Here is a 27,319-nt window from a genome sequence, read left to right on the forward strand (position 1 = left end):
GCACAAGAAGAGGGGGCCTTCTTGGTATCTCTCAAAATTATGACATGGAAGCAGATGCTAATATTTAAGTCTGGTCATAATATTTTATTAGTATATATGTGACAATATTTTGGTTGGTTTAGGACCTTTATGTACTTTCAAATAAAATAGAAATATACTTTGATTATTTTAATATTTATATGTAAAACAAAATCAAATTAAATTAACAATAATCTTTTCTTAATATTCAACAAAGATAAATTATTGGAACAAATTGCTTAATGATATTATCCTTCTAGAATATATAGTTTCAATATATGTGTACCATCTCTTATTTTATGTTTGATATGTATCTTTTTTCCATAAGCAACACACTTTTAATGAACTATCCCATTTTAAAAGTGAAACACGACTTATATTTTATCCTTTTGATAAGCAGAGATGTGAACTAAATATACTCTTTTGTAATCCTAGAATGAAAGGCTGCTGTATGTATGAAATTATGTAAGCATATTTACTTCATTTAAAGTGACATATTGGTTTTGTCCAGAAATTAAATTTTTTTCCCTATAGCTAAAAATTGTTGTACTAGATTGTATTTTTTGATAAGGCTGCAGCAATAAAAACCTTAGAAATCATCTGCTAAAGCAGAGAGGAACAGAAAACTCTCATCTATTTTATGTTGAAGGTATATTTGACAAGATTTTGTTGATATGAAAGGAAAGAGGAAAACAAAAGAGAACAGGAATTCTATTTTGAATAACCATAAAGCAAATTCTATGATGTGGAGCTATTTGCTAAATGAAGAGGAAAATTACATAGTAAATACAAAGTACAATATTATATGGCTTTGCTTTATTTATTAGAGGCATTTCTGAAGATTATCAGCAAAGTGAATTTATGTATAATATCTGGGAACACTAGGAAATTGACACTGGTCCAATCCACAAGACTTGTGTGTGTGTGTCTGTGTGTGTGTGTGTGTGTGTGCACATGACATTTATCATATACATGTCAATTTATCACATATGCAGCGTCAGGTAACTATCACCATAATCAAGATACACAACTATCATCACAGTCCTCCCTCCATCTACCACTTCTTAGCCACACTGCCCTCCTACAAATCTCTAAGCCCTGACAACCACTAACCTGTTTTCCATATCTATAATTACATTATATCAAGAATATTATATGAGTGGAATCATACAGAATGCATCCTTTTGAAATAGGCTTTTCACTCTGCATAGTGCCATTGAGGTTTATTCAAGTTGTGTGTATCAATACTTTGTTCATTTTTATTGCTGAGTATTATTCCAACACATTCAAATCAATGTATTTTATTTTAAATATCACCACATGCTGCCTTTGTGTATATTATGCTGAATTGTCTTTCTACATATTCATATGTTGAAGTCACAACACCTAGGACCTCAGAATGAGATTGCATTTAGAAATGGGGTCTTTAAAGAGTAATTAAGGTAAAATGAGATCATATGAGTGGGTCCTAATTCAATATGACTAATGTCCTTATAAGAAGAGACGATTAGGAGATTAGAGATAAAGAGGACAGACCTGACCTTGTGAAAACAAGGGAAAAGATGGCTACCTACAAACCAAGGACACAGGCCTCAGAATGAAATCAACAATGCTGACAACTTGATTCTTCTAGCCTGCAAAGCTACGAGAAAATAAATTGTCTGTTGCTTAAGCCACACAGCCTGTCTTATTTGTTATGGCTACCTTAGCAAACAAATGCAGTGTATAAGAACAGTTTTATCTTTATAAATTTTTCTCATATACATGTTCATTTACAATATTTTCTACCATAAGGCAATAACTTGTGTGCCCATATAATTTATGAACACTTCTCAAAAGGAGTTTATAAAAATCTCTGAAGCTTTCCCTGTTTCCTGGTATGCAATATAATGATGTTATGAAGGAATTAGAGAGCATATACTTGTAAAAATAATAGGAGTGTTTGCACCTGACTATATTATAGTAAACATCTATGATGTTATAAAGAGAACATTTAGCTGAATTCATCAGAGTTCTGAACAGTTTAACTACTTTTCACAAACCCCCATAGATGATGACATTTGAACACATTTCTAAATTTGTCTGCTACTTAGAGTGGATCACAAATATACTGGCTGGAATGCTTTCATAATATAGACATGAATTATAATTTTAAAAATTCTTACTATTTGCTTTATTTCACATGAAAAAAGGATGGCAGCATAAGTGGAGCAATTGAAATTCAATTCACTTAATAACATTTTATTGATTTCTGACTTCTATTGGTAAGTAATATGGACTTACTCATTAAGATATATTGTTATATGATTATAAAAAATACATGCGTACATAAACATTGAGGGAAGTATTTCATCTTATTATTCATACTACTGAGAAGTAACATAAAAATATCTTTCTGAATTTTAGGAAAGAACAAGAACAACAACCAGTGCGTTACCTCTGCAGTGTATAATGTATATGACTTCATTGCACCTGCAGTAAATATAGGCCCATGAGGGATATTATGCATCAAAAGAAATTATGGGTCTGTTTTGAGAGAACAGCAGTGGGACTTACCATCTTGATCCGTGGTCACTGTAATAGCTGTGAATGGCTTGGGAGAAAAACTCAACTCAGAAACTCCATTCATTGCTTCTATTTCAAAGGTGTAATTCACGTGAGACACAAAGTCAAGTACTATCACGGAATTGTTGATCAGGCCTGTATGTCTTGGGATGAAGCGGAGTCCTCCACCACAGTCCTCACACTGGCTGGTGTCTAAGCCACATTTCTTACAGATTACACTGTATGTGAGATCTTTTCTCCCTCCTGTGTCACTTGGTGGGCTCCATTCCAAAATAAGGGCTGTTTCATTGATGTTAAAAACCACATTCCTAGGAGCTGAAGGTGGCCCTAGAGAAAAGCAATTAAAAAACAAATGTACATGTATAGGACAATGAATTATGGTGCTAAAATGAAAACTTCATCAACAAACACTTGTTTCTCTTTTATGTTAGTTTGAACTCTTTTTCTAATGGGATCTATAATGATCACATGGTTAAAATAGCTCATTGGTTCTAGTAAGGAAGGAGTCTTGAGGAGTGAAGATCTATATCGTAAATTTTTGGAGCATGAATTTCAATATTTAATATAAAAATCAGGATATCTGTAAAACATATGGTAATTATCCTTTTTAAACTTGACTGAAAATATATAATAAAATTATTTTAAATTATGTGATAGCTTTAATTACATTTTATTAGTTATATTACCATTTTTTAATTTTGAAAAAATAGTAATATACAGATACAAAACACATTGTGGTAAGTTTTTCAGTCTTCATTCTATAACTGGTATGTAGATAAAATCCCCATTCATCGCTTCTGAAAATCACTAAAAATCCATTTTCCAAAGGTTGAGATTAAATGAACATAAAATTAGGGTGAACAGATGATTTGGAAAAAGGGAAAAAGAAATGAAAATTGAAGGCAACAAAAAACCTTTTATTAAGTCCTTGTCAATTTGATGGGATAAAAGCATTATATGAAAGGGATAAAAAGGGGTCATGGACAAGAAATAATGGCAAGACTTTCATTTAGATTAAGTTTACTAAACACAAGTAAGTGTGTCCTTTAAACTAAGCGTGGCCCTAAAAGAGACCCACAACATTCTCCTATTTGTCATAACGACCTAGAAAACCAAGTCAGTCCTAAGGAGGGGATGAGCATCTTCTTATTATTTACCACAAAGATCACACTGCATAGAGTGCTTGATAGCCTTTAATTGTTCCAGCCTTTCCTTAAAATTGTGTGAATAATCCTATATACTTATCTGAGTCCTTCGAGCCTCAGTTTTATAATGTCTTCTAGGTGCCAGACACTGCGCTAAGTACTATATATGAAAAACCACAGAATCCATATGCTGTGAGAGGCTATACTTATGACAGATATTTAGAAAAATAATATATTGTATAAATGACTGGGGAAACAACATTCATGCCATATTTTTGAGGGCTTCATTTTTAAAAAATCTAAACCAATTCTCTAATTTCTGTTACCAAGAAAATCTACTTAGAGAGTGGAAAGGAATGTCTCCCTAACATTCCCTCTGAGAAATAAATTCAAGTTTTGATATAGGCTCCTTTTGGATTTCAAGCTACGGCCATTCATTCATTAAATATTTTATTTAGTGTCTACTATGTGGCAGATACTGTACTAGATCTTGGGCTTACAGAGATAAGACATGGTAGACATTATTCCTTCTTTCTTGTTATTTACATTTTAGTGGAGTGACTAGATATATGTAAACAAATGACTAAAATTCAAATCATAATGTGTGCAATTACAAAAATTAGAAGGACAGGTGCTGAAATAAAAGCAATCAGGGGAATCCCTGTTTTAGGTAACATTCTGAGAAAGCCTCATGGAGGTAGTGAGGAGAATATGCAGAGGGGTGAGAAAAATATTAGGAATAGAAAGTATGCCATTCTTGTTCAGAAAGATCTTGAAATAACCATGGAACTGGCAGAAAGTCACTGTGGCTAGACTGCAGAGGGAGAATGCATGAAGTAAGTTTTAAGGAACAGGAAGAGGCTAGCTAGTGCAAGACTGCTAGGCTCACTGGAACAAGTCTGGATAGTTTTCTATGTACCATAGGAAGGGACCTCAGCTACCTATAGGTATATCACCTAGAAATGCAATGAATCATTTTTCTGAAAGGTTGCTGGGTGCCTTGCTTTATGCCATTTCATGTTCCATAGGGTTTACAGAAATGTCTACCTTCAGAAAGGCAAATATGAAGGGGATTATACACTAGAGAACAGGGATAAATGTAACTTTTTACCTCCAACATAGACTTATGTCTAAGAGACAAAGATTCATTATCATAATAATGTTTTCTTACAGAATGACATATTCATGTTGTTGGTCTTTTATTTATAATGGAAAACATTAATTATTATTCACTTATATTTTCATTCTAGGAAGAATGTTATCAATTATGTTATGGGTGTCTACAAGTATATAACTGTCCGCCTGGAGATACTTAAAAAAAAAAAAAAAAAAAAAAGAAGACTGACACCCTTCTTACTCAAGGGTCCTCATACCAATTTGCATGATGATTAAATAGCTTTTTAATTGCTGTTAAATTATGCCAGCTAAACTGTGATTTCATGCAAATATTAAGCTGTAATGATATGCAGTGAATCATTTACTAAGATTTAGAACTTGGAACAAAGAGAGACAATTAATTCTAATCCTCAGATTCAACTAAATTACGTGTCACTGGGCTTTTATGAATGTGGCCTGATTGCTTTGTTATCATTTATAAATTATACAAACATTATGTGACACATTTAAAAAACAACGTGGCAGCAATAACACTTTTGGAGACATCTGTATTGAAAACTCTCAGGTATTTACTTAAGTAGATTTTATTTTTTTAAAAGAAACAAGTAATTCACATAGAAAGAAAGCAATCTCCAGTCCTCACCCTCCAGACTAACTTCATAAGAAAAAGGCAATTATTCTCATTGGAAACTAGCTGTTTTTCAAGTCCATCATATAATAAACTACCTAAATTGTACAATTTTTCCACTAGTTTTTTTAACTAGGAAACACTTTTCTTTTGCTTTAATTTGAATTTCTACTTTATAATTTTAAAGAATAAAGGAACAGTGTTCTACCAGTAAAACTCATGAGATGCTTATAGCAAGGCTGTCGCTCCCTTACCAGAAAAACATCTGTCCCGGTAGGTCCCAATTTTCCCCTTAGAGTAGCAGAGGCCAGGTGTGCTATGATTTTTGTTTTGTTTTATTTCATTTAAGTTGTTAATATAAATTGTTTTTAAACATAACTGTGTTTCTCAAAATATGTCCTATGCAATACTTCTAGTCCCACGAAATATCACACAAAAATCAGTTTGTTGCTCAAATAAGATTCTTGGTGGACTGATGCTGAAACAAAATTAACCCTATTTGCTTCACTTTGTTGAATCCAACATTTCCCAAAAATTTGTTCATAGAATCTTATTTTTCCAAGGAGCATCTAGAGGAATACTAGCATTCTGCAGAACACACTTAAATAAAGGCTGATACAGAAGAAGAACAAGCTGAAGGGCCATATTTCAGTTGTTGCATCAACCGGTAGAGATTTATGTTTCACATTTATAATCATAAAAATATGTTAAACCCATAAACAAACAGCGGGATTTTTCATATGAGCTGAAGAGTGACTGTTTACCAATTAAGTCAATAGCTAGTGATAGTTTGCAGAGGTACTTTTTAAAATCTTAAGAATAATAAAAATTTCACCGAAATATCTGAAGATACCAAGTCATGAAAGACGATTGCCTATTAAGCTATATTTAATCAGTTCTTAAGTTACTACCTTTGTTAATTTAATGACTGCCAAGAATGTAGTAGTATGGTTTATTAACAGAAAACAAATGTATTCATATTTCTTAGTTTACAAATGAGAGAAAAATAGTTGTATGCTAATCTGGGTCAAGGACAAGATTAAAAGAACACATTGAACCATTTAAAGATGCTTAGGTAAATGCTTTTTCGTATCAGTGAGACTGTAGAATTAACTACAGAAAAATAAGTAAATAGGTAGAGATGAAAAAGCATATCCCCAGGCATTAATATTGCACTGAAAATATAAGTTGTCAGCTCTCTCTATATATATACAAAATTTTAAACTCTAAAAGTCATTTCATCCTTTGTATCTTCACTATTCATTTTATCTTTAATCTACATCCATATTGTTAATCTAATCTCCGTCCTATATAATCTTTAAAAAATGTATTTAATAGGAGCATCTGTAAATGGAATTTCATATTCTCTTTCTCTAAATCACTTCTTTCTCTATCTATAGGTTTTGCTTATTAAATATTTTCTATTTGGAAATGAATGGCAATCACAAAACTGGAGCTCCAACCTCAGCACACGAAGGAACCATATCAGTATATTCAGAAGAAGAAATGAGGTTCAGAAAAGGACAATAATTACATTAAGGTTATGCAGTTCATTAGCGGTAGAATGACACCTAGTATTTATCTGTTTAGATTTTTTAAAACTCTATTATGTCATATTCAGCCTATAGATAGAAAATCTGACAAACAAATATGAAAATGTACAGTTGACCCTTGAACAACATGGATTTTGAACTGCATGGCTCTACTTATATTGTAGAATGTTTTTCAACAAAAGTTAAACCAAGTGTGCCTGCTTCTCCTGCCTCTCCTTTCACCTCCTCCACTTTTTCTGCCTCTGCCACCCCAGAGACAGAAAGAGCAAGCCCTTCTTCCTCCCCTCCTCCTCAGCTTACTCAACCTGAAGACAATGAGGGCAAAGACCTTCATCATGATCCACTTTCACTTAATAAATAGTAAATACACTTTATCTTCCTTTATTTTCTTAATAACATTTTCTTTTCTCTTGCTTACTTTATTGAAATAATACAATATATAATATATATAACATATAAAATGTATTAATCAACTGTTTATATTCTCATTACACTTTCTGGTCAACAGTAGACTATTAGTAGTTAAGTTCGGGGTGAGACAAAAGTTAGATGCAGGTTTGCAATGGCAAGTGGGGAGTGGGTTGGTGCCCCTAACCTCCATGTTGTTCAAGGGTCCACTGTATTTTTATACAATTTTTTGTTTTCAAAGTATTGTCAAATACACATTTTCAAAACATACAAATTGGTAACTGATTATTACCTTCCTATAAAAGACTCCCTTAAATAATGCTCTTAGAGCGTGTAAATAATTTTATATACAGAAGAGTTACTGAAACTTAAGTTTTCAAAGTAAATATTACTCAAAATTCAGGAGTATGCACACTTCAAATCTTTTGCATTCCATATAGCAAAATGGATTGCTTCTGATTATCTTTGATATGATTGCACCTACTTTCAGTAATTAAATTGATGCCTAAAACAAAACTTGTTATGTATTAATGTTTGTATAGTCCCATCAATCAGGAGTTAGATAACTTTTAGAAGTTATTTTATTTTTAAAATTAATAGTTAAAGAAAACAAACAAACAAAAAATCTAATAGACCAAATACCATTCATTCCCAGAATAAAACCTAAACTTCTCAGCTTTGTCTGCGTCTTCATACCACGCCCCCATCCATTCTTTAGCCTCTTGTTCCCTTTTGCTGCATCTCAATGCCTTTGTACTACTGCTCCTGAATTGCCTTTACCTCCTTTTGCTCTCTGAAAAATTCCTACTCACCCTTCGTATTCTGATTTAGTTGTTACCTCCTTTGTGACAACTCCTTGCTATCCTCTGTCAGAGCTGATAACGTTTATGCCTGGTAAGCATGTATTGAAAAATATATAGCTAACTGTAAAGGGTGTACTTAATATTTCACATAATTTGTTTCACTCAATCATCACAATAACCCTGTAAAATGGTTATTAATATCCCAATTTTATAGAACATATGATTGACACTTAGCAAATAATGTATATATTACACTGAAGTATTTGTTTTCATAGGCACAAGTCTGCTAATCTAGCTTGAACTAAAGGTAACATGCCTTAACCAAAGAAATGAATGCAATGCATGGTTTTGTGCAATTCTCTAAGAATTATATTTCACACAGTACAAATTTTGACAAGTATTGTAAAGCAGATAATTCAAGATTATAATTTTTATAAGAGCCCAGTGCTAGTAAGAACAGATCTATATTACATGATAATTATTTGAAGTAGACGGGAATGTTTATATTATGAAAACTGAGATTAACTAATAAAGAGCCATAAGAGAATAAGGTGCCACCATCTCTTTACCCATTAGGAGAGAGTAAAAATTTCTCAAAATACAGTTCTCTAGACACTTGAAAACGTGAAAAGTAAGCATTTGCATCTTCAAGTTTCTATGCCATAGAGCATGTACATAATTTTAGCTTGGGAAATTTCCAAAATGATAGCTATCAACTATCCTTATCAATGCAGGAAGAAAACGTCAATTAGTCCATAGAATAACTAATTGTAATAATTACAGAAATGCATTATAAATATGCAGATCAATAGTTAAAGTAAACATAATCACATGAATGAGAAAAAGAGCACTTAAATATAAATAAAATAATGAGGACCTGGCCTTAGATTTTTTTAGTTAAACATTATCCAGCTTCCCTAATACCATAGAAAAAATAATGCATACTGACATATGGCCTTTTTCATGTTTGAGTCAATTATCTTTAGACAAGCATCCATTACAAATGGAAAGAGAAATATGAAGAGTCCAAGCACTGTCATAATTTCAGAGGGAAAAGCAAAACAATGAATGCATAAATTCAAGCAAATTAATAAACTTTCCTCAAAATGCATAACATTGTAGCAATAATTATGGATGTTGTGTTTCATATTATGAATGATTTCTTAGTAATGATCTGTTTTGTACAAACAGATGATATTGAGTGCGACAATTCTTTCTGAGTTTCAACTGCAGAGGTCAGGAATAAAGTCACACTGGCAACAAGTGGTAACTCGATTCTCCAATATCGGCAGAATGGCCACTTAGTAATTCTTACAGAGAAAACTCTCCCAGATTATTTGATAAAAGAAGCTCTGCTGAAATATAAATTAAAGTATATGTGTTTAGGTAACTCCATCAAACTCGAGTGATATCTATCATTAATCTATAATTGGGGAAATGGGCATTCATTACATATAGGTGTCTATTCAGTAGTGTAAGGGTCATTTTAATTTTAAAAATAGAGCACTGCAATATACGAAGTGAATATTTAAGTAATTTTTATAAGTCAAGTCTAAAATATAACAGCTTGCTTGAGGTTTAAAAAAAAAAAACTATCATTGCAATTTCTCCCTTTCTAGGCTCTGTAAAATTGTGAATGCTACATTGTCTGTACAATGAGTCACCTAAACAATCAGCTGTACTTTTGCATTTCAGTTGTGAGATGGAAAAGCGAGGGGGCCAAAATGGTTTTCTTCATGCAAAACTTACATTCAAGAAAAAGAGAAAAAATAAATAAAGAGATGGCGGGGGAAGAAGAGATAACCAGCAGAATAGGGATACTTGGATTGTCAGCATCCTGAGCATCCCCAGGAGGGATGTGACTAGAACAGCTGAAAAGAGGAAAGAATGCTTCTCCAACTACATCTCAACCACTATTTGCTCTACGCAGAGTAAGAGTGAGAGAATAATAATTTTCTCAAGTGGCCAATTATTCCAGCACTAAAGAAACCATGCTTTACACCGTTAGCCTTAGAGCAAATGTAAATTCAAGTTTTATGCTTTCTTCCCAATCATTGTCACTGTATATCAAATACAAAGACTTGATATTTGCCTGTGTATTAAGAAGGATGTTGTAGCAAAATGTTTTCACTTGTAGGTATTGTTTGATTGCATATTTAGATGATCAAAACAACACAAAACAAAATCCTAAGGGTATGCATTAGAATTACCCATGTGTATGACTTACATTTTATGTTTGAACTTTTCTAAGTAGGTAACATAAATGTTTGTTAAATGTGTTAATCTGCCAGCACCTGTTCAACAGCTTTAAAAGACAACTTCTCTATTGATTTAAATACATGAAAACCATCAAAGTAAAAGTGCTAAGACCATGGGATTTTGCTTTTTCTAACATCTCACTCAGCCACCTATTAGACTCTTACTTCATTCCTCTCCATCGTCTCCTACTCTGTGTTTTCTACTTGACAAGTACTTTTAAAATAACTTTTATTTGCCTACTTTTTTTCTCCAACCTCAGTGACTATTTTTCCCTTATGGCCTGGAAAAGCCTTGGACAATTATTCTGATAATAGACTTCTTGGCAGATAGCAGGATCTCCTGTACTCCAAATGGCAACCAGAGGCAGCCCTAACTGATCAAGAACTGATAGTGTGGAGTGTCCTCCACAGCTCATTCTTTAAAGTACAGAGCATACGTGAATGAGTCACCTGAGAAAGAAAGTTAAGAGGATATGAAATAGATTAAAATATTAGATAAAACATTCAGCATTTCTTTTTAAATTTCTTATTCCTAATTTTTGAAATATATTTTTCAGGTTATGCAAAAGAAACACAATGAATTTTTAAAAAGAAAACAACAATGACAACAACAAAAAGAAGAACAAGGAAGCCCAAACTTGCAGGTATGTAGCTGGTATAACTGGAATAACTGGATTAAGATCCAGACCGTTTGATAAATCCTGGTAAAGTTAAAGTTGGTTAGGGAGACACAGACCAAGCCTGGACCCTGGATGTCCTTAGATTGACTTATAATTTTGTCAAAGAAGGGTTGTAGATGTGAAAGGCTATAAGCAGCAGTGGGGATATGATAAAAGTTTTTCATTGTTATTGTTCTTCTTTCAGAAATAATACTTTCCAATAATTTGGAAGATATTTAGGAAGGATGGAAGACTAAAGGAAGGAGACTTGCTAGGAGATTATTAAATTAACCCAAAGGAAAGTTGAGGGTCTTAACTAAAAGGTTAAGGCCAGGAATTTACAAGGTATGGATAGAAGAAATGCGAAAAAGTAGAACCAAAAGGCTATTTCGAGGTCAGGCGTAGGGGTTACGACTTAAGCTTCATGGCTTGGATGGGTGGATTGATGAGGATTCATCAGGACACAGAAACAAAAGCGAGGCTGGATAAGCAGTCTGAGGGAGAAAGCAATAATATTGGCTACCACAGGTTGAGCTTGAAATCATTAGTTATTCATTCACCAGGTTCTTAGTGTCTACTATATGCCAGGTACCTTGCAGTCTCTTGGGGATAGAATGACAATGCAGAAGCAAGTATATAAATAAAGCAAGTATTTTCAAAGAATGATATAATCTATAAAAAAGAAAGCACAATGACATAAAAAAGAGTAACTGCAAAGAATTTTATTTTGAGGGGGCACTCAGGAAATGCCTGTCCCAAAAGCTGGTATTTGATCCTGAATAGCAAAAATAAAACTTAAGGAAGGAGACCTAAAAGGGAAAGCAATTCAAGTAGAGGAAACTGCTGGCACTGACAATGAAAACAAGTTCAGCATCTTTGAAGTCCAGGAGTTTGGTGATCAAGGGGAGTATGCTATAATACAAGGTCAGAGATGCGGGCAGGTTTCCATAGGACACACAGGTCATCAGATCCCACAATCAGTTGTCTAGAAGACTTTGAACCTCAGGAGAGAAGACTGAGATATGGATAAAAATATGGGCATCATCTATCTACAGGCGGCATTTGAAATTATGGGAGACAAGGAGAACATATGAAAAGATAAAAGGACAACACAAAGTACACGGGAAAATTTAACATTTAACAAGTGAGCAAAAGAAGAAAAATCATAAATGGTGATAAACAAAATGATCAGAAAATTAGGAGGATGAAACGGAGATTGCAATGTCTTAGATTAAAGGGGAACAGGGAGTTGCAAGAAAAAGAGAATGATCAACAGAGATAAGTGTCATGAATAACAGGACAAAAAATGTTTCTAATACAAAATGTCAGTGAAGATCATTGGTGAATTTTTCTTATGCAGTTTATTAGAAGTAGTAGAAACAAAATCTACTTGCAGTAGAGTGAATGGGAACATCTAAATGCAATAGAGTAAAGTAGACATAGTCAATGACAACTCTTTTTCCAAGGTATTTGCTTTAGAGGAGAGAAAAATTGAACTGGGAGCATTTTTTAATAATAGAAATCTGAATATATACTATAGGTTCTGAGGGAGGAGTTAGTAGAAACAAAAAGTCAGGAGAAGAGACAAACAAGAACAGCCAGGCCCAACAGAAAACTGAAAGATCAGATCACCCCCCAGCAACTGGAAGGATTAGTTTTGAATGTGAGACATAATTTTCTTTAGACTGTAGCCATTTGAGACACCTAATAATCTTCATGTGAATAAACTGGGATTATGAAATAAAAAGACACCATCTCTATAAACCCAAAGAAATTTATAAAACTCTTAATGGTAAAATCTCATGCTGTGTTGTACTACAAAAGTTTTAGGTTTGTTGTTGTTTTGAGAAAAGCACTAAGGAACTTGGCTTCTTAGCATCCTTAAAATCTTATTATTTATATGATTACCTCCTATACCTATCTATGAAATTTTTACCTATTAGGCAATTTACTGGCCAAATATTTTGGTGACTCATTTCCACAATTTCAGTTCTTCAATGTATAATCATACATTCAAAATGGTTTCATCACACACGTGAAAATTTTACTTTTCTCTCTACCCCTGAAACCAAAAAATGCTTCCTTTTAAATCCCTAGAAGGTTCTCTGAAAGCACTGTTTTAAATGTTAAGATTGACCAAGAGAGTGATGGGAATGACTGATGATCTAAATTCCAACCCTTAGATAATACACCATAAGAATAAAGGAAATAATGGCAAATTCACAGAAATACAATATGTAGCATGGAGAGAATATATATCTATTAAAATATTGCTAATGTTTGTGGTTAATGAAAAACAGGAAAGGTTGACTGCTTGTTCAATTCAATTCCTGGCCCCAAAAGTTCTATATCTTGTTGGACTTACCATGAACCTCTTAAGTGTAATTGTTCAACAACCTCTTAACTTGTCATTTTTCTGAACTTCTTCCCCAAAAATCTCATCTTTTAAGTTTTAGAAGACACAATGTTTTGAAGTTTACGGTACTTGCTTTTTTTTGCATACATTGTAATAACTGCTAGGGTCACTCCGTACTAGTCAAAGTATGATTCAGACTACTTCACGGATATTGCTAGAGTAGGCAGACATGAACAGGGCAGGAGAGGGCCCTCCACCCCAGGAATGTCAGGCAAGACCAGGTGATGGTCCGGTGGCTGTTAAACTATCTTTCGAAAATAATAATTGGCGGCAGTTGGTGAAAGGCAACAGCAGTCTCCCAACAGATAGAAAACACCTGAAGCTGGTGATCAGGCGCTTACCAATAAGATCTCAGGAATTGGGCAAGTGGGCTCAAGCATGTGCATAAGACGCAAAATTGCAGTTTGACTGGTATATGACCTTCCCCTAGGAACACTCAGTAAGAAAAAATGCCTCCAGTGAGCATGTGCACAATTTCAGTAAACACACTGCGCATGCGGCCCCTCCCGAGCGCCAGCAGGCCACTGTGCCGGAAGACAGCCGGCCCCAAGGGAAGAATCAGGGGAGAAGAAAGAGAAACCCCGGAACCATACCAATGTATATAACCTCAAGTAAAGGGCCAAATGAGGCAGCTGGATCTGTGAAGGTGCCTGCTTGGCCCTATTCCAAGTGTACTTTCTTTCCTTCCTGCTCTGAAACATTTTAATAAACTTTCACTCCTGTTCTAAAACTTGACTTGGTCTCATACTGACTTATGCCCCTCAGCCAAATTCTTTCCTGTGAGGAGGCAGGAATCAAGTCGCTGCAAGCCTGTTAGATTTGCCACTGCTAACAGTTTCAGATGACAGGCTTAGCGGTGCAGGACTTACTATCTTTTGTGAAAAGGTCTTAGGCATTCGGTGTATTATTATTACTGTTGTTTTTAGTTTGCAGGAATACAAATGATAGAAGCTGCGAACCTGACAAAATAGCATCAACATAAAATTTCTAATAGTTTGAATTTTAACTTACCAGACACTCTTTCAAAATGAATTGTAAGAGAACAGCTTTCTTTTTAATTTAACAAGCATTTATGTAGCACCGGTTATGTGCAAGGTACTGTTTTTAGCACTTTTCAAATATTAACTCATTTAAATCATTATGACAACAGTATGAGGTATGTATTGTTGTTATCAATACAGATGGTACATCTGGAGTTAGGAGAAGTTAAATACTTTGCCCAACCTTACATATCTAGTAAATGCTTTTGGGGTCCAGAACTAAAATATGGTCCTTTGGCATGTGGAGTGCTTTGAATTAGAGGAAACTGCAAGGCCTCAGAAATAAACCTCAGAACCAAAATCTCTCTCTGACCTTTCCCACCAGCCTGTCTCTCTGACCCCCTTTCATTCCCAAGGCACCCATAGGGGATTTCTCTGAAGTTTCTTTTTTTGTTGTTTAAGGGAACTTCATCCAGAAGAAATGCATTGTCTTAAAAGTCCTTCCCTAGGAATCTTGTCAAACAACCAGGAAAAATTAACCACTGGAAAAAAGAAACGACTATAAGTCATTACCAAACCCAGAAAGACATTTCATCTATTCTTCTGAAAGCAGCTCCTAGGGATTACCTGAGATACTTTACCTGCATAATAACACCATTTTTCTTCACACTAAAGCTCCACCCTTCACGTTCTTCACCACCTCCCTCAGAACTCAGAGGAACTTTCTCCCAGGCCATTGTTCCTTGGGTACACTCATTTCTCCTAAAAATCACTTACTATCCCTCCATTGTCTACATGCCCCATTTCCTTTCCCCTGCAAAGAGGGTATATAAACCTCACCATCTGGACCTTCTACAAGTCTCGTTTTATATGCCCCCCATGCTTATACACATTAATACATTTCTATGCATTTTATTGTAAGTTCATATTAGTAAACATTAGGAGAGGGAGAAAGATTAGCTTTCCCTTTGCTCCTACATCACCAAGATTCACTCTGAGAAAATCTGGCTTTAAAAGATAGTGAACTCAGCACTAAGCTGAGTCTTTGCCAAACAAAGTAAGTAAGCTCTTAAAGAAGTAGCAGAGAGAAGCATTGAGAAGAAAGTTTCCTGTGTCTGGACTAGGAAAACTTGACTAAAGCTCTATATTTCACTTTTCTTTGGGGGTTCTCTCTTTTGATCACTGGTAACAATGTAGGAGATCAAATTATGCCCTCCAAAATATGACTGGAGAAGACCAGAATATGCCACCCTAAAATACAGCTATAGGAGACCAGAATACACCACTCAAAAATATGCCCCTTTGGCATAAGGATTATTTTGAGTCAATTTATTTGACAAACTGCAGACACAGTAGAAGTTCAGAAAACAAAGTAGAAAGGACCCTTTTCTATGGAAAATTTATATCTACAAAGGAAATCTCCATTTGTAAGTGTATCTCCCTGTCTTCTCAGGAATAGAAGGATCACTAAGTCACCAGAAACTCTTATCCATGAAGAAGGCACTGACTTAAATCAACATAACAAATCTTATCCTGGTTTACTGTGATTTTACCTCCCCATTACTGCTCCCCTGTCCAAAACTCTTCTTTCTTTGCTGCAGCTGAAGATGGTATTTTAACCTAAACTCAAAGCTACCTCTTTGAGATTTACTCATTCCCTAGGTATGTCCAATGTATACATGAGGTACATGTTAGTAAATTACTGTTTGCTTTTCTCTTGCTAATCTCTTCTGTTACTGGAGTCTGTCTCAACTAAGAACTATGAAGGGTAGAAGGAAAATTATTTTTCCTGCCCTATAGCAACAATGGCATGCTGTTCCCTGTCTAAAATTCTGCCCAGCCAATGACAGAATTAAACCTTTCTTTGCTTCTACTTTGTATAAAAAAGGTAGGCTAGCATTTCTGAAATATAATTTATAATAGCAAAGCATTAAAAAGGGAAATTAGAAATGAAAGCAAATTCAAGTGACATAAAATGATAAGTGGAAAAATACACATATCTGATTCAAAAATGACTGACAAGCTTATCACATTCATAGACCTTGTTGTAGCCCATCTTTATTTTCCTTTGACTAGGTTGTCATGCTGAATAACTCTAAGCCTTCTCAATTATTGAGTACACTACTTTACTAAAGGGTTCCATTGATGGGAACTTATTTCGTCAATTTACCAATTTTTTACTTATAGCCTCCTAAGAAAATAAAAAGAGATTTTCCTCTATCACTTAAAAGCGCCATTCAGTTTCCTACATAGGTTTTGAGGGATACTTGCCTGACAGGACTGTAACTATTGGAAATACTACCAACTATCTAAGCTGTAGTATGTTGTCCATAATATATATAATACTATTTAGTAACCATGCAAGAAAGATTACATGTATAGTAACAGGAAGATTTGTCTGCTAAAAACTTTTTTCTATAAGTGAGAAATTATATTCAGAAGTTTTATTTTGCTATTTATAAATTTAAAATATGTTCACAGGAAAAAGAAATACCTAAGTAGTAATTTTCTAGGCTGTAATTTTCCGAAGAAAGCAGCCACTTAGCATTTACAATCAGAAAGCCAAAATTACATCTACTAATGAATAGCAACAATGAATGTATTACATTTTTATTAAATGTGTTCCATAAAAATATTTTATAAGGACGTCTATAGTCATACAGACAAATCTATGAACTGCATTTGTTAAGTTTAAAAAATTGAGACATCTCTAAGAAATGCCTCTAAGAAATATGTGACATTACGTAAGTCTAGTTTTGATTCTATGGAAGTAAATAAAATAACCAAAATTTTGTTACCAATTCATCACCAGGAAGGGCAAATGTTCACCTTAATATCTGACGTATGCAACTGATAAATAAAAATAAAAGCAAACAAAAACATAAAGTGGAGAAAGCACACCCTATTCAACAAATGGTGCTGGGACAATTGGCAAGCCACACGTAGAAGAACGAGACTGGATCCTCATCTCTCACCTTATACAAAAATCAAATCAATAGAGATCAAAGACTTAAATCTAAGTTCTGAAACCATAAAAATTCTAGAAGATAACATCAGAAAAACTCTTCTCGACATTGGCTTATGCAAAGAGTTCATGACTAAGAACACAAAAGCAAATGCAACAAAAACAAAGACAAATAGATAGGACCTAAGTAAACTAAAAAGCTTTCACACAGCAAAAGAAATAATCAGCAGAGTTAATGGACAACCCACACAGTGGGAGGAAATATTTGCAAACTATGCATCCGACAAAGGAACTCAATCTACAAGGAACTCAAACAAATCAGCAAGAAGAAAAACAAACAATCCCATCAAAAAGTGGGCAAAGGACATGAATAGACAATTCTCAAAAGAAGATGTACAAACTGCCAACAAACATGAAAAAATACTCAATATCACTAATTATCAAGGAAATGCAAATCAAAACCACAATGCAATACCACCTTACTCCTGCAAGAATGGCCATAATTAAGAAATGAATCATAAATGTTGGTGTGGATGTGGTGAAAAGCGAACATTTATACTGCTGGTGGGAATGTAAACTAGTACAACCACCATGGATAACAGTATGGAGATTCCTTAAGGAACTAAAAGGAGAACTACCACTTGATCCAACAATCCCACTACGGGGTATCTATCTACCCAGAGGAAAAGATGTCATTATTTGACACTTGCACATGCATGTTTATAGCACCACAATTTGCGATTGCAAAACAATATGGAACCAGTTCAAATGCCCATCAACTAATAAGCGGATAAAGAAAATGTGACATATATATATATATATATATAACATTTATATCACATTTACATTATATGTGTGTGTGTGTGTGTGTGTATAGAATGCTACTCAGCAATGAAAAGGAACAAAATAATGGTATTTGCAGCAATCTGGAGTTGGAGACCATTATTCTAAGTGAAGTAATTCAGGAATGGAAAACCAAACATCACATGTTCTCACATAACTGGTGGCTAAGGTATGAGGACTAACAACATAAGAATGATATAATGGACTTTGGGAACTGAGTGGGGAAGGATGGGAGGGTAGTGAGTGATAAAAGAGTACACATTGAGTACCGTGTACACTGCTCGAGCGATGGGTGCACCAAAATCTCAGAAATCACCACTAAAGAACTTCCCCCATGAAACCAAACACCACCTGTTCCCCAAAAACTATTGTTATAAAAATAAAAATTAAATAAAATCTAAATACCCCAACCTACTGAACAGACGCCCTCATGGCCAAGCTTACCCCAGAGAAACCTTAAAACTGAGATCCCGACTATGATGACGAGATGGGAGGCTGGACACACTTCCCTCCTTCACTACCATTAATCTTTCTTCCCTAAGGGTAAAACAGAAGCCAGCCCTTTTTAAAGACCCACTCCACTGCTGATATCAACTAACTATCTGATGCTGCTCCTCCCTTTCTGTTTAGACATAACAACTAACCAGCATTCCTTCCTGATAAGAGACCACCAACCACGGAGTAGTTCTGGCCAGTCCAGAGTATGCTCAGTGAGGATTTCTATGTCATCTGCTTCACCTTTTGACATCAGAGGGCTGAAAACTCCACCCTTGGATTGTGCTAACATGGCCATTTTTTGTACATGAGTCCCATGCTGAGGCATGAAGTTCAGTTGCACATGTGCATGTTTCTGCTTTCATAAATTTCATGACTCCTATAGCTTATTTAATATGTGTCTTTGACCACCTCATTCAGCATAAATCCCTGTCATTCTTACCACCCTCAAAGTGCATGTCTTGGTCAGAGGCTATGTTTCCCAGCCTGCAGGATGGCCACCTTGCAAGCTGTAACTCTTTATAAAAAATAGTTTCGGCCAGGGGCGGTGACTCATGCCTGTAATCCCAACACTTTGGGAGGCCCAGGCAGGTAGATCACCTGAGGTCAGGAGTTCGAGACCAGCCTGGCCAACATGGTGAAACCCCATCTCTACTAAAAATACGAAAATTAACGTGGTGGCATATGCCTGTAGTCCCAGCTACTTGGGAGGCTGAGGCAGGAGAATCGCTTGAACCCAGGAGGCAGAGGCTGCAGTGAGACGGGATCATGCCACTGCACTCCAGCCTGGACTACAAGAGCAAAACTCTGTCTCTAAAAAATAAAGTCTCCTCTACCTTTTTCTAAATTTATATATTGTGTTTTTATGTTAACATATTTAACAAGATTTTAAAGCAATCTAAGGGGTGATATTTTACTTTTGCATAGTTTAGCAATATATTAATATATTCACTTTTATTTTTTAATGTACAAGTATTTTACAATATTTTAATAATAGAAGAATACAATTCATTTAAAATTATTGGTGTATACATTAAAATGACCTTCACATTTAGATTTAACATTCCATTGCTTCTAACCAAAAATATTGGAGAGAAAGTAAGAGGTGAAATGTGGAAAAACTCAAAAATACCTGCCTTTATAGATAAATGTCAAGGAAACTTGAACTTTTCTTTTTTTTTTTTTTTTTTTTTGAGACGGAGTCTCGCTCTGTCGCCCAGGCTGGAGTGCAGTGGCGCGATCTCGGCTCACTGCAAGCTCCGCCTCCCGGGTTCACGCCATTCTCCTGCCTCAGCCTCCCGAGTAGCTGGGACTACAGGCGCCCACAACCGCGCCCGGCTAATTTTTTGTATTTTTAGTAGAGACGGGGTTTCACCGTGGTCTCGATCTCCTGACCTTGTGATCCGCCCGCCTCGGCCTCCCAAAGTGCTGGGATTACAGGCGTGAGCCACCGCGCCCGGCAAACTTTTCTACATAACAATAACACAATGACTTTTAAAGTTTCCTCTAGAATCTCCCTCACACGTTAACTATATGGTCCTAAATTGATGTGCTTTAAAATGGTCAAGGATTGAAGCAAAGAACAGAAGTTTTGTTCACAACTTCTCATGCAGCCTTCAACTGCTATAATTTCCTAAGGACAGATTATGGATAAGGAAAACTTGTAGGGCCTCAAACCAGGGCTGGCATTTGCACATCATGAATCAAAATGAATTTTGAGGAGTAAACACATTCTTTACAAAGAGTTGAAAAGCAACTATGCTGAGTAGAGAGAGAAGCTTTTTCCTTGACTGTTATCACAGAAAATAGCATGGATAATGCCAGATTTTGTACATTTGCTTATTTTTTAAATTTAGAATAAAGAGACCAAAAGGGTTGGAAACAGAATTTCCAAATCCAAAATGTATAGACTTACTGGTACATGCCATAGAAGGTGGGTCTTTTTCAGCTCGGAAATAACCCTTTTCACACTGACAGACAGAAGTTGCTTCCACGTATGTTAAACTGTGTGGAGGGCATTTAGAACATTTTGTGTTCCCAGCAAAAGCTTTATAGAATCCTGGTCTGCAAGCTGTAAAGAGAGAAAAAAAAATTAGTTATTATTGCTAGGATTATTTTACTTGTACATGTACAATATACTTTAATGTATATACACATTGGAACTCAGAGTACAGTGTTACACATATAGAGAGAAGTCATATATATTAAGATTAACAAATGAAATTAGTTACTGAGAGTTAATAAAACCACAATACAATCATATTTTAGCTGAGGCTGCTAATTTTTTAAATCATACCTCAAGCATACACAGATACACACACACACACACATTCACACGGGCACATGCACACAAAATATCAGTGCTTACCTAAGAATGGGGATGCCCATAACTGACAGTAAGGAAAATGATTTTGTATCATTACCAGAGATGGCATTAAGTAACATTAAATCACACTGCTCAAAATGTATTTACATTCTATTTTCCCTTCAGTTCTTGTGAGTAGACAAGAAGAAAATTCTGATTTGGTGAAAGTATGTCTTTGACACCTTTCTTAGTGGCTAAATTTTCTTTTGTATATGCTTTAACTCTATTTTTTTGATAGTTTATGTTTACTTTTACAATAATATTTTTAGAAATGATCTAGGAATTCAAAAGAAGCAAAATTATCAATTCCACACAGTAAAATTACTATCAAGAGGTTGGTTATTCAATATCAACATCGACCGGGAGTGGTGGTACACAAATACACAACAATAGTTTCTTCAATAACTTGTTAATATATAAATAGTATATAGTTAATAAAAAGACTATCATTAAAATATTGTTCTAAAATTTTGAAAATTCAGAATAGATAAATAATATATAAGAAACATCACTAACACTTTCATAATTGAAGTATTGTTTAAAAATATTTAACTACTAAATGTGATCTTATGACAGCAGTTATAAGACAGTGTATCATAAAATATTCAAAAAATCTACCTTATACAGTTTGCCAATAAAATAATTGTTTTCTACTAAAATATGCAGTTTAAAATAACTGAACATATTTGACAGGGTAGGTCTGTTAATAATTAGCCAAAAATTAAAAAGTTGGACCTGAAATTTAAATAAATACCTTTAATCTATAACAATGTTTAAAATTCTAATATACTAGTCAATTTATAGAGAATATACAAATCTAAATGGGGAGCTTACATTCTGAATATTTTGCAATGGTATTTAAAATATTATTTTAAAGGCTTTTTATGTTATTTTGTAGAGCAAGACCATTTAAAATTAATTAGGAATATGTATGCCATAGAACCACAATATAAAAGATATTTATTACATGTACATATATAGAACCCATAAGACACATAAAGAAGAATTATAAGCATATTGTTTTCTTCTTTTAATCAGCCATGCAAATTTCAGCCAAAGACATTGTTCAGAATATAAAGTAGCATGCTTATAACTTAATTTTGTGCCGCAAGACATTGTTACCTTTTCTTTATTTTCTTTGGTAGCTAAAACAAGAATTTAAATTATTGCTTATCTGATGCATTTTTGGTTAATTTTCCACTTCTTAGAATCTTTTCAAAATGCTTAGAACACCTCCTAAGATACTTAGAATAGGCTAGTTATGTTCGGACTGTTCTTGAGAACAGTCTAATAACTAGTCTCTCAGCAACTATTATTGCCTACTTTAATCCATTCTTCAGAGTGATCTTCTAAATATACTGTGTCTAACAGCAATATAAAGTGAGACACATATAAATAATTTTAAATTTTATAGCAGTTACATTAAAATATGAAAAAGAAACAGGTGAAATTATGTTTTAATAACATATTTTATTTAACCCAATATATCCAAAATATTATCATTTCAACATTAAATCAACCATTGAAATATTTTACATTCCTTGGATTTTTAATTTTTTTTTCTCAAAGTATTTGAAATCCCATATGTACTTTAGCAGATCTTAATTCAAACTAACTGCATTTCAAGTGCCCAATAACCTCACATGGCTAGTGAATATCATACTGGATAGCACAATTTTAAACACAGAAATCTATTCATTACATTCTTCTAGTTAAATTTTTTTATAATTTTTCACCATATTAATGTTAAAGTTTAAAATATTTAACTTGGATTACAATGTTGCCCAGGATTTGGCCCTGCCTACCTCTCCAACCACTTCAGATGAAGATACCCTTCCTGTACCTTCTCTGTTAAGGCTTTGGTCTTCTACAGTCTATGGTCAATTCAGTAGCTGACGATCTCCTTCAAACATGTATAAGACTGTGTTATGACTGGACTTACAGCCTTCCATTGGCTTTCTCTTCCTCGGAGAGTAAAAGTTGTTGCCTTGATAATTGCCTCCCAAGCACGGCATGGTTTTGCTCCCCACCCCCGTGACCCTGCTTTTCATTTCCTACCTTTGGTTCCTTCAGATACTTTGCTCTAGCCACCCTGGCCTTTTGCAGAATCCTGGACACCCAAAGTTTGTTCCCACAACCGGGCTTTTTTAACACTTGCTCTTACTCAGCTATCTGGATGGTTTAACCCTTCCTTTATATCAGGTCTTTGTTCAAATGTCACTAAATTAATGAAGCCTTCCCTGATTCCTGCTACACCCTGCTGCAATATTTCATAAGAACTCTCCAAAGAACTTCACATCTGATACACGATGCATTTAATTTTTAAATCATTCCACAGTAAAATGTATGCTCCAATAAGGGAGATCTTTTTTTGTTTTGTTTTCTAAAATGCATTTCCAGGGTCTAGAACAGTGCTAAGCATTATTAGACCCTCAAATGAGGCATATTTGGCAAATAAATGAATGAATTGCCAAAGACCTCCTTTAATTTCTATAGTTTTACCATGCTCTTTCTCCTGCTTTAAGACTTTTTCTCTGTTGAAAAGTCTCTTCCCTGTATCTCAACCCCATGACCCACGTATGTTGCCAGTTCCTCATAACCCCAATGACTCTGTGATTCACTTATCTTTCAGCTCGCACTGCTTTAAGAGGGCCATTCTGACTTCTTAGGTCAAATTTAGTTTCTCAAAGGACCTAGGCCTTTTCTGCATTAGTTAGCCCTTGGTAATTACCTGTTTAATGGCTGTAAGCACCACAAGAGAAGGTTTGCCCAGTGCTTAGTGCTTGTCATAATGTAGGTGCTCAATACATACTTGTTTAATTGAACTGGATAGTGTGTGAGTACTCTGCTAATTAAATTCCTGTAGAAGATTATGCATATCTACGTAATGCATGGTCTGATAATGGCACAATTCATCTTTCTATAGATTTATATGTTTTCTCCTTAATGTATTATAGGTAAGGGATGAAAAGAGACAGTAAATATCTTGAAAGTGATTTAACTGTGTCTGAAAATGATTATTCTAATATTGCAAGATGACCTAGCTATATTAACAACTTTCCATTTGAAATTATTGTTAATGTCAACTTGGATATTACTCCTAATGCAAAAAAATACATATATAAATTGATTTATATATGAAATTGGATATAGGGGCTGCAACTTTCAACTGTCCCTGATTTCAAATATTTTTATACATCAACTTGCCTTTTAAATCCTTAAAATTTTGAACTCATAACGTATATTTGGGTTACTTCAATTTTTCTCTATTTTGATGTTAACATTTAGTATAATATTACATTTAAAAATAAAGAATTCTCTTGTTAGAAAATTACTGTTGAGGCACTCACATTCTCTTACATAGCACACATAAATAGTATACAGCATATACCTCTCAGATCATATCATATTAGATTACAACTATTGTGTCATGTGTTATCTCAGCTTTGTGTAACTGCCACAAGCCAGAGAGGGCCCTCAATATTACAGTATCCACAATGTTGACCATATTTCAGGCACATATTTAGTTTCAGGGTTGTTTTTTTTTTTTTTTTTTTTTTTGAGAAGGAGTCTGGCTCTGTTGTCCAGGCTGGAGTGCAGTGGTGCGATCTCGGCTCACTGCAAACTCTGCTCCCAGGATCAAGGAATTCTCCTGCCTTAGCCTCCCGAGTAGCTCAGATTACAGGCACCCACCACCACGTCCGACTAATTTTTTTATTTCAATAGAGATAGGGTTTCACCATGTCAGCAGGCTAGTCTCAAACTCCGGCCTCCCAAAGTGCTGGGATTATAGGCATGAGCCACTGTGCCCGGACTTTAGTTTTTATAAACACTGTAAAAATGGAATGAAGGTAAATAAATGGTGAATGCTAATACCTAACATGAGATAATTGCATAAGTATTCTGTGTATCTATTCAATTAGTGGTCTTAGATTTTGTTAGAATTGGGTTTTAAATGGGATATCAGTATTTATGTCTCGAGAACTTTTCAATTTCTTTCTTATATATTCCTTCCTTCTCTACTACTTCCTTACTTTTCTGTTTATATTATAGGATGTGTAAACTTCTTGCTTTCAAGAAACAAATGAGTGAAGATAAGAATGTTTTCCAACATATGTCTATATTCTACAGAATCACGTTGGAAAGCTACAGGTTATCTAACGAAGTGATTTCTATTATTTTGTCCTTTAGAAAAATCTATTTGGGTATAGACCATGCATTACTTTTTTTTTTTTTTTTTCTTGAGACAGAGTATTGCTTTGTCACCAGGCTAGAGTGCAGTGGCAGGATCTTGGCTCACCGCAACCTCCAACTCCCTGGTTCAAGCGAGTATCCTGCCTCAGCCTCCTGAGTTGGGTTTACAGGCACGCACCACTATGCCCATCTAAGTTTTGTATTTTTAGTAGAGCCGAGGTTTCACCATGTTGGCCAGATGGTCTCGATCTCCTGATTTCGTGATCCGCCTGCCTCGGCCTCCCAAAGTGCTGGGATTACAGGCATAAGCCACCACATCCGGCCTGCATTACCTTTTTAATTTCTACTTTTAAGTTTTCCCCCATAATAATAAAGATTTATTATTTAAATCTCTACAACTTTTGGAATAGTGCATTCATCTCAGGTCTGCCTGTCTCTGCTTTCTCCCTGCTCATATCCACTCCACAGTTTCTGCAAGTTACGTTTCTAAATAGCAGGTATGGCCATGCTATTCTCTATTGTCTATAGTAAGAGCTTAGCCTTTTTGCAAAACCAGACCACTGCATTGATTTGTACAGACTGAGTTGGTTAGGCTTTGTGTCCCCACGCAAATGTCATCTTGAATTATAATCCTCATAATCCCCATGTGTCAAGGGAGAGACCAGGTGGATATAATTGAATCATTGGGGTGGTTTCTCCCATGCTGTCCTTGTGATAGTGAGTGAGTTCTCACAAAATCAGGTGGTTTTATAAGGGGCTCTTCCCCCTTCTCTAGGCAATTCTCCTTCCTCTTGCCTTGCAAAGAATGTCCCTTGCTTCCCCTTTGACTTCTGCCATGACTGTAAATTTCCTGAGGCTTCTCAAGACACGTTAAACTGGCAGTCAAACCTCTTTCCTTTATAAATTACCCAATCTTGGGCAGTTCTTTATAGTGGTATGAAAATGGAATACAGTAAGTTGGTACCAAAGAGAGTGGGGTACTGCTATAAAGATACCAAAAGCGTGGAAGCGTCTTTGGAAATGGGTAACAGGCAAAAGTTGGAACAGTTTGGAGGGCTCTGAAGAAGACAGGAAGATGTGGGGAAGTTTGGATCTTTCTAGAGACTTGGAGGGCTCAGAAGAAGACAGGAAAATGTGGGAAAGTTTGGAACTTCTAAAGGCTTGTTGAGTGACTCAGACCAAAATGCCGACAGTGATATGGACAATTAAGTCAAGGCTGAGGTGGGCTCAGATGGAGATAAGGAGCTTATTGTGCACTGGAATAAAGGTGACTCTTGCTATGCTTTAGCAAAGAGACTGGTGGCATTTTGCTCCTGTCCTAGAGATCTGTGGAACATTGAACTCATGAGAGATGATTTAGGGTACCTGGCAGAAGAAATTTCTAAGCAGCAAAGCATTCAAGATGTTACTTGGGTGCTCTTAAGAGCATTCAGTTTGATACATTCACAAAGAGACAGTTTGAAATTAGAACTTATGTTTAAAAGGGAAGTAGAGCAAAAAATTTTGGAAAATTTGCAACCTGATAATACAATAGAAAAGAAAAACCCATTTTCTGGGGAGAAATTAAAGCTGGCTGCAGGAATTTGCATAACTAACAAGGAGCTGAATGTTAACTGCCAAGACAATGGAGAAAATATTTCTGGCGCATTTCAGAGATATTCACGGCAGTACTTCCCATCACAAGTCTGGAGGCCTAGGAGGGAAAAAATGGTTTCATGGGCTGGGCCCAGGGCGCAGCTGCTCTGTGCAGTCTTGGGACATGGCACCCTGCACCCTAGTCACTCCAGCTTCAGCCGTGCATAAAAGGGGCCAAGGTACAGCTTGGGCCATTGCTTCAGAGGTTGCAATCCCCAAGCATTGGCAGCTTCCATGTGCTGTTGGGCCTGCAGGTGCACAGAAGACAAGAAT

The 27,319-nt window shown here is 35.2% G+C and overlaps 1 protein-coding gene across 7 annotated transcripts in view; it reads right to left on the reverse strand.

The window, feature by feature from the left end:
- Positions 1–27,319, reverse strand: part of EPHA6 (EPH receptor A6) — a 930,448-nt gene that overhangs the window by 498,272 nt on the left and 404,857 nt on the right. For 5 of the 7 annotated variants that reach the window (XM_005548367.5, XM_045385336.3, XM_015446572.4 and 2 more), the window contains 2 exons: positions 20,768–20,923; positions 2,575–2,910 (listed from right to left, as the gene is read on the reverse strand). In XM_005548367.5, coding sequence (XP_005548424.3) covers positions 2,575–2,910; positions 20,768–20,923 — 492 coding nt within the window. The remainder of the gene's footprint in view (positions 1–2,574; positions 2,911–20,767; positions 20,924–27,319) is intronic. The other 2 variants (XM_065539279.2, XM_045385337.3) reach the window with 1 other exon arrangement.

The sequence above is a fragment of the Macaca fascicularis genome, chromosome 2 (assembly GCF_037993035.2).
Source record: "Macaca fascicularis isolate 582-1 chromosome 2, T2T-MFA8v1.1".
In the NCBI taxonomy this organism is placed as follows: domain Eukaryota; kingdom Metazoa; phylum Chordata; class Mammalia; order Primates; family Cercopithecidae; genus Macaca; species Macaca fascicularis.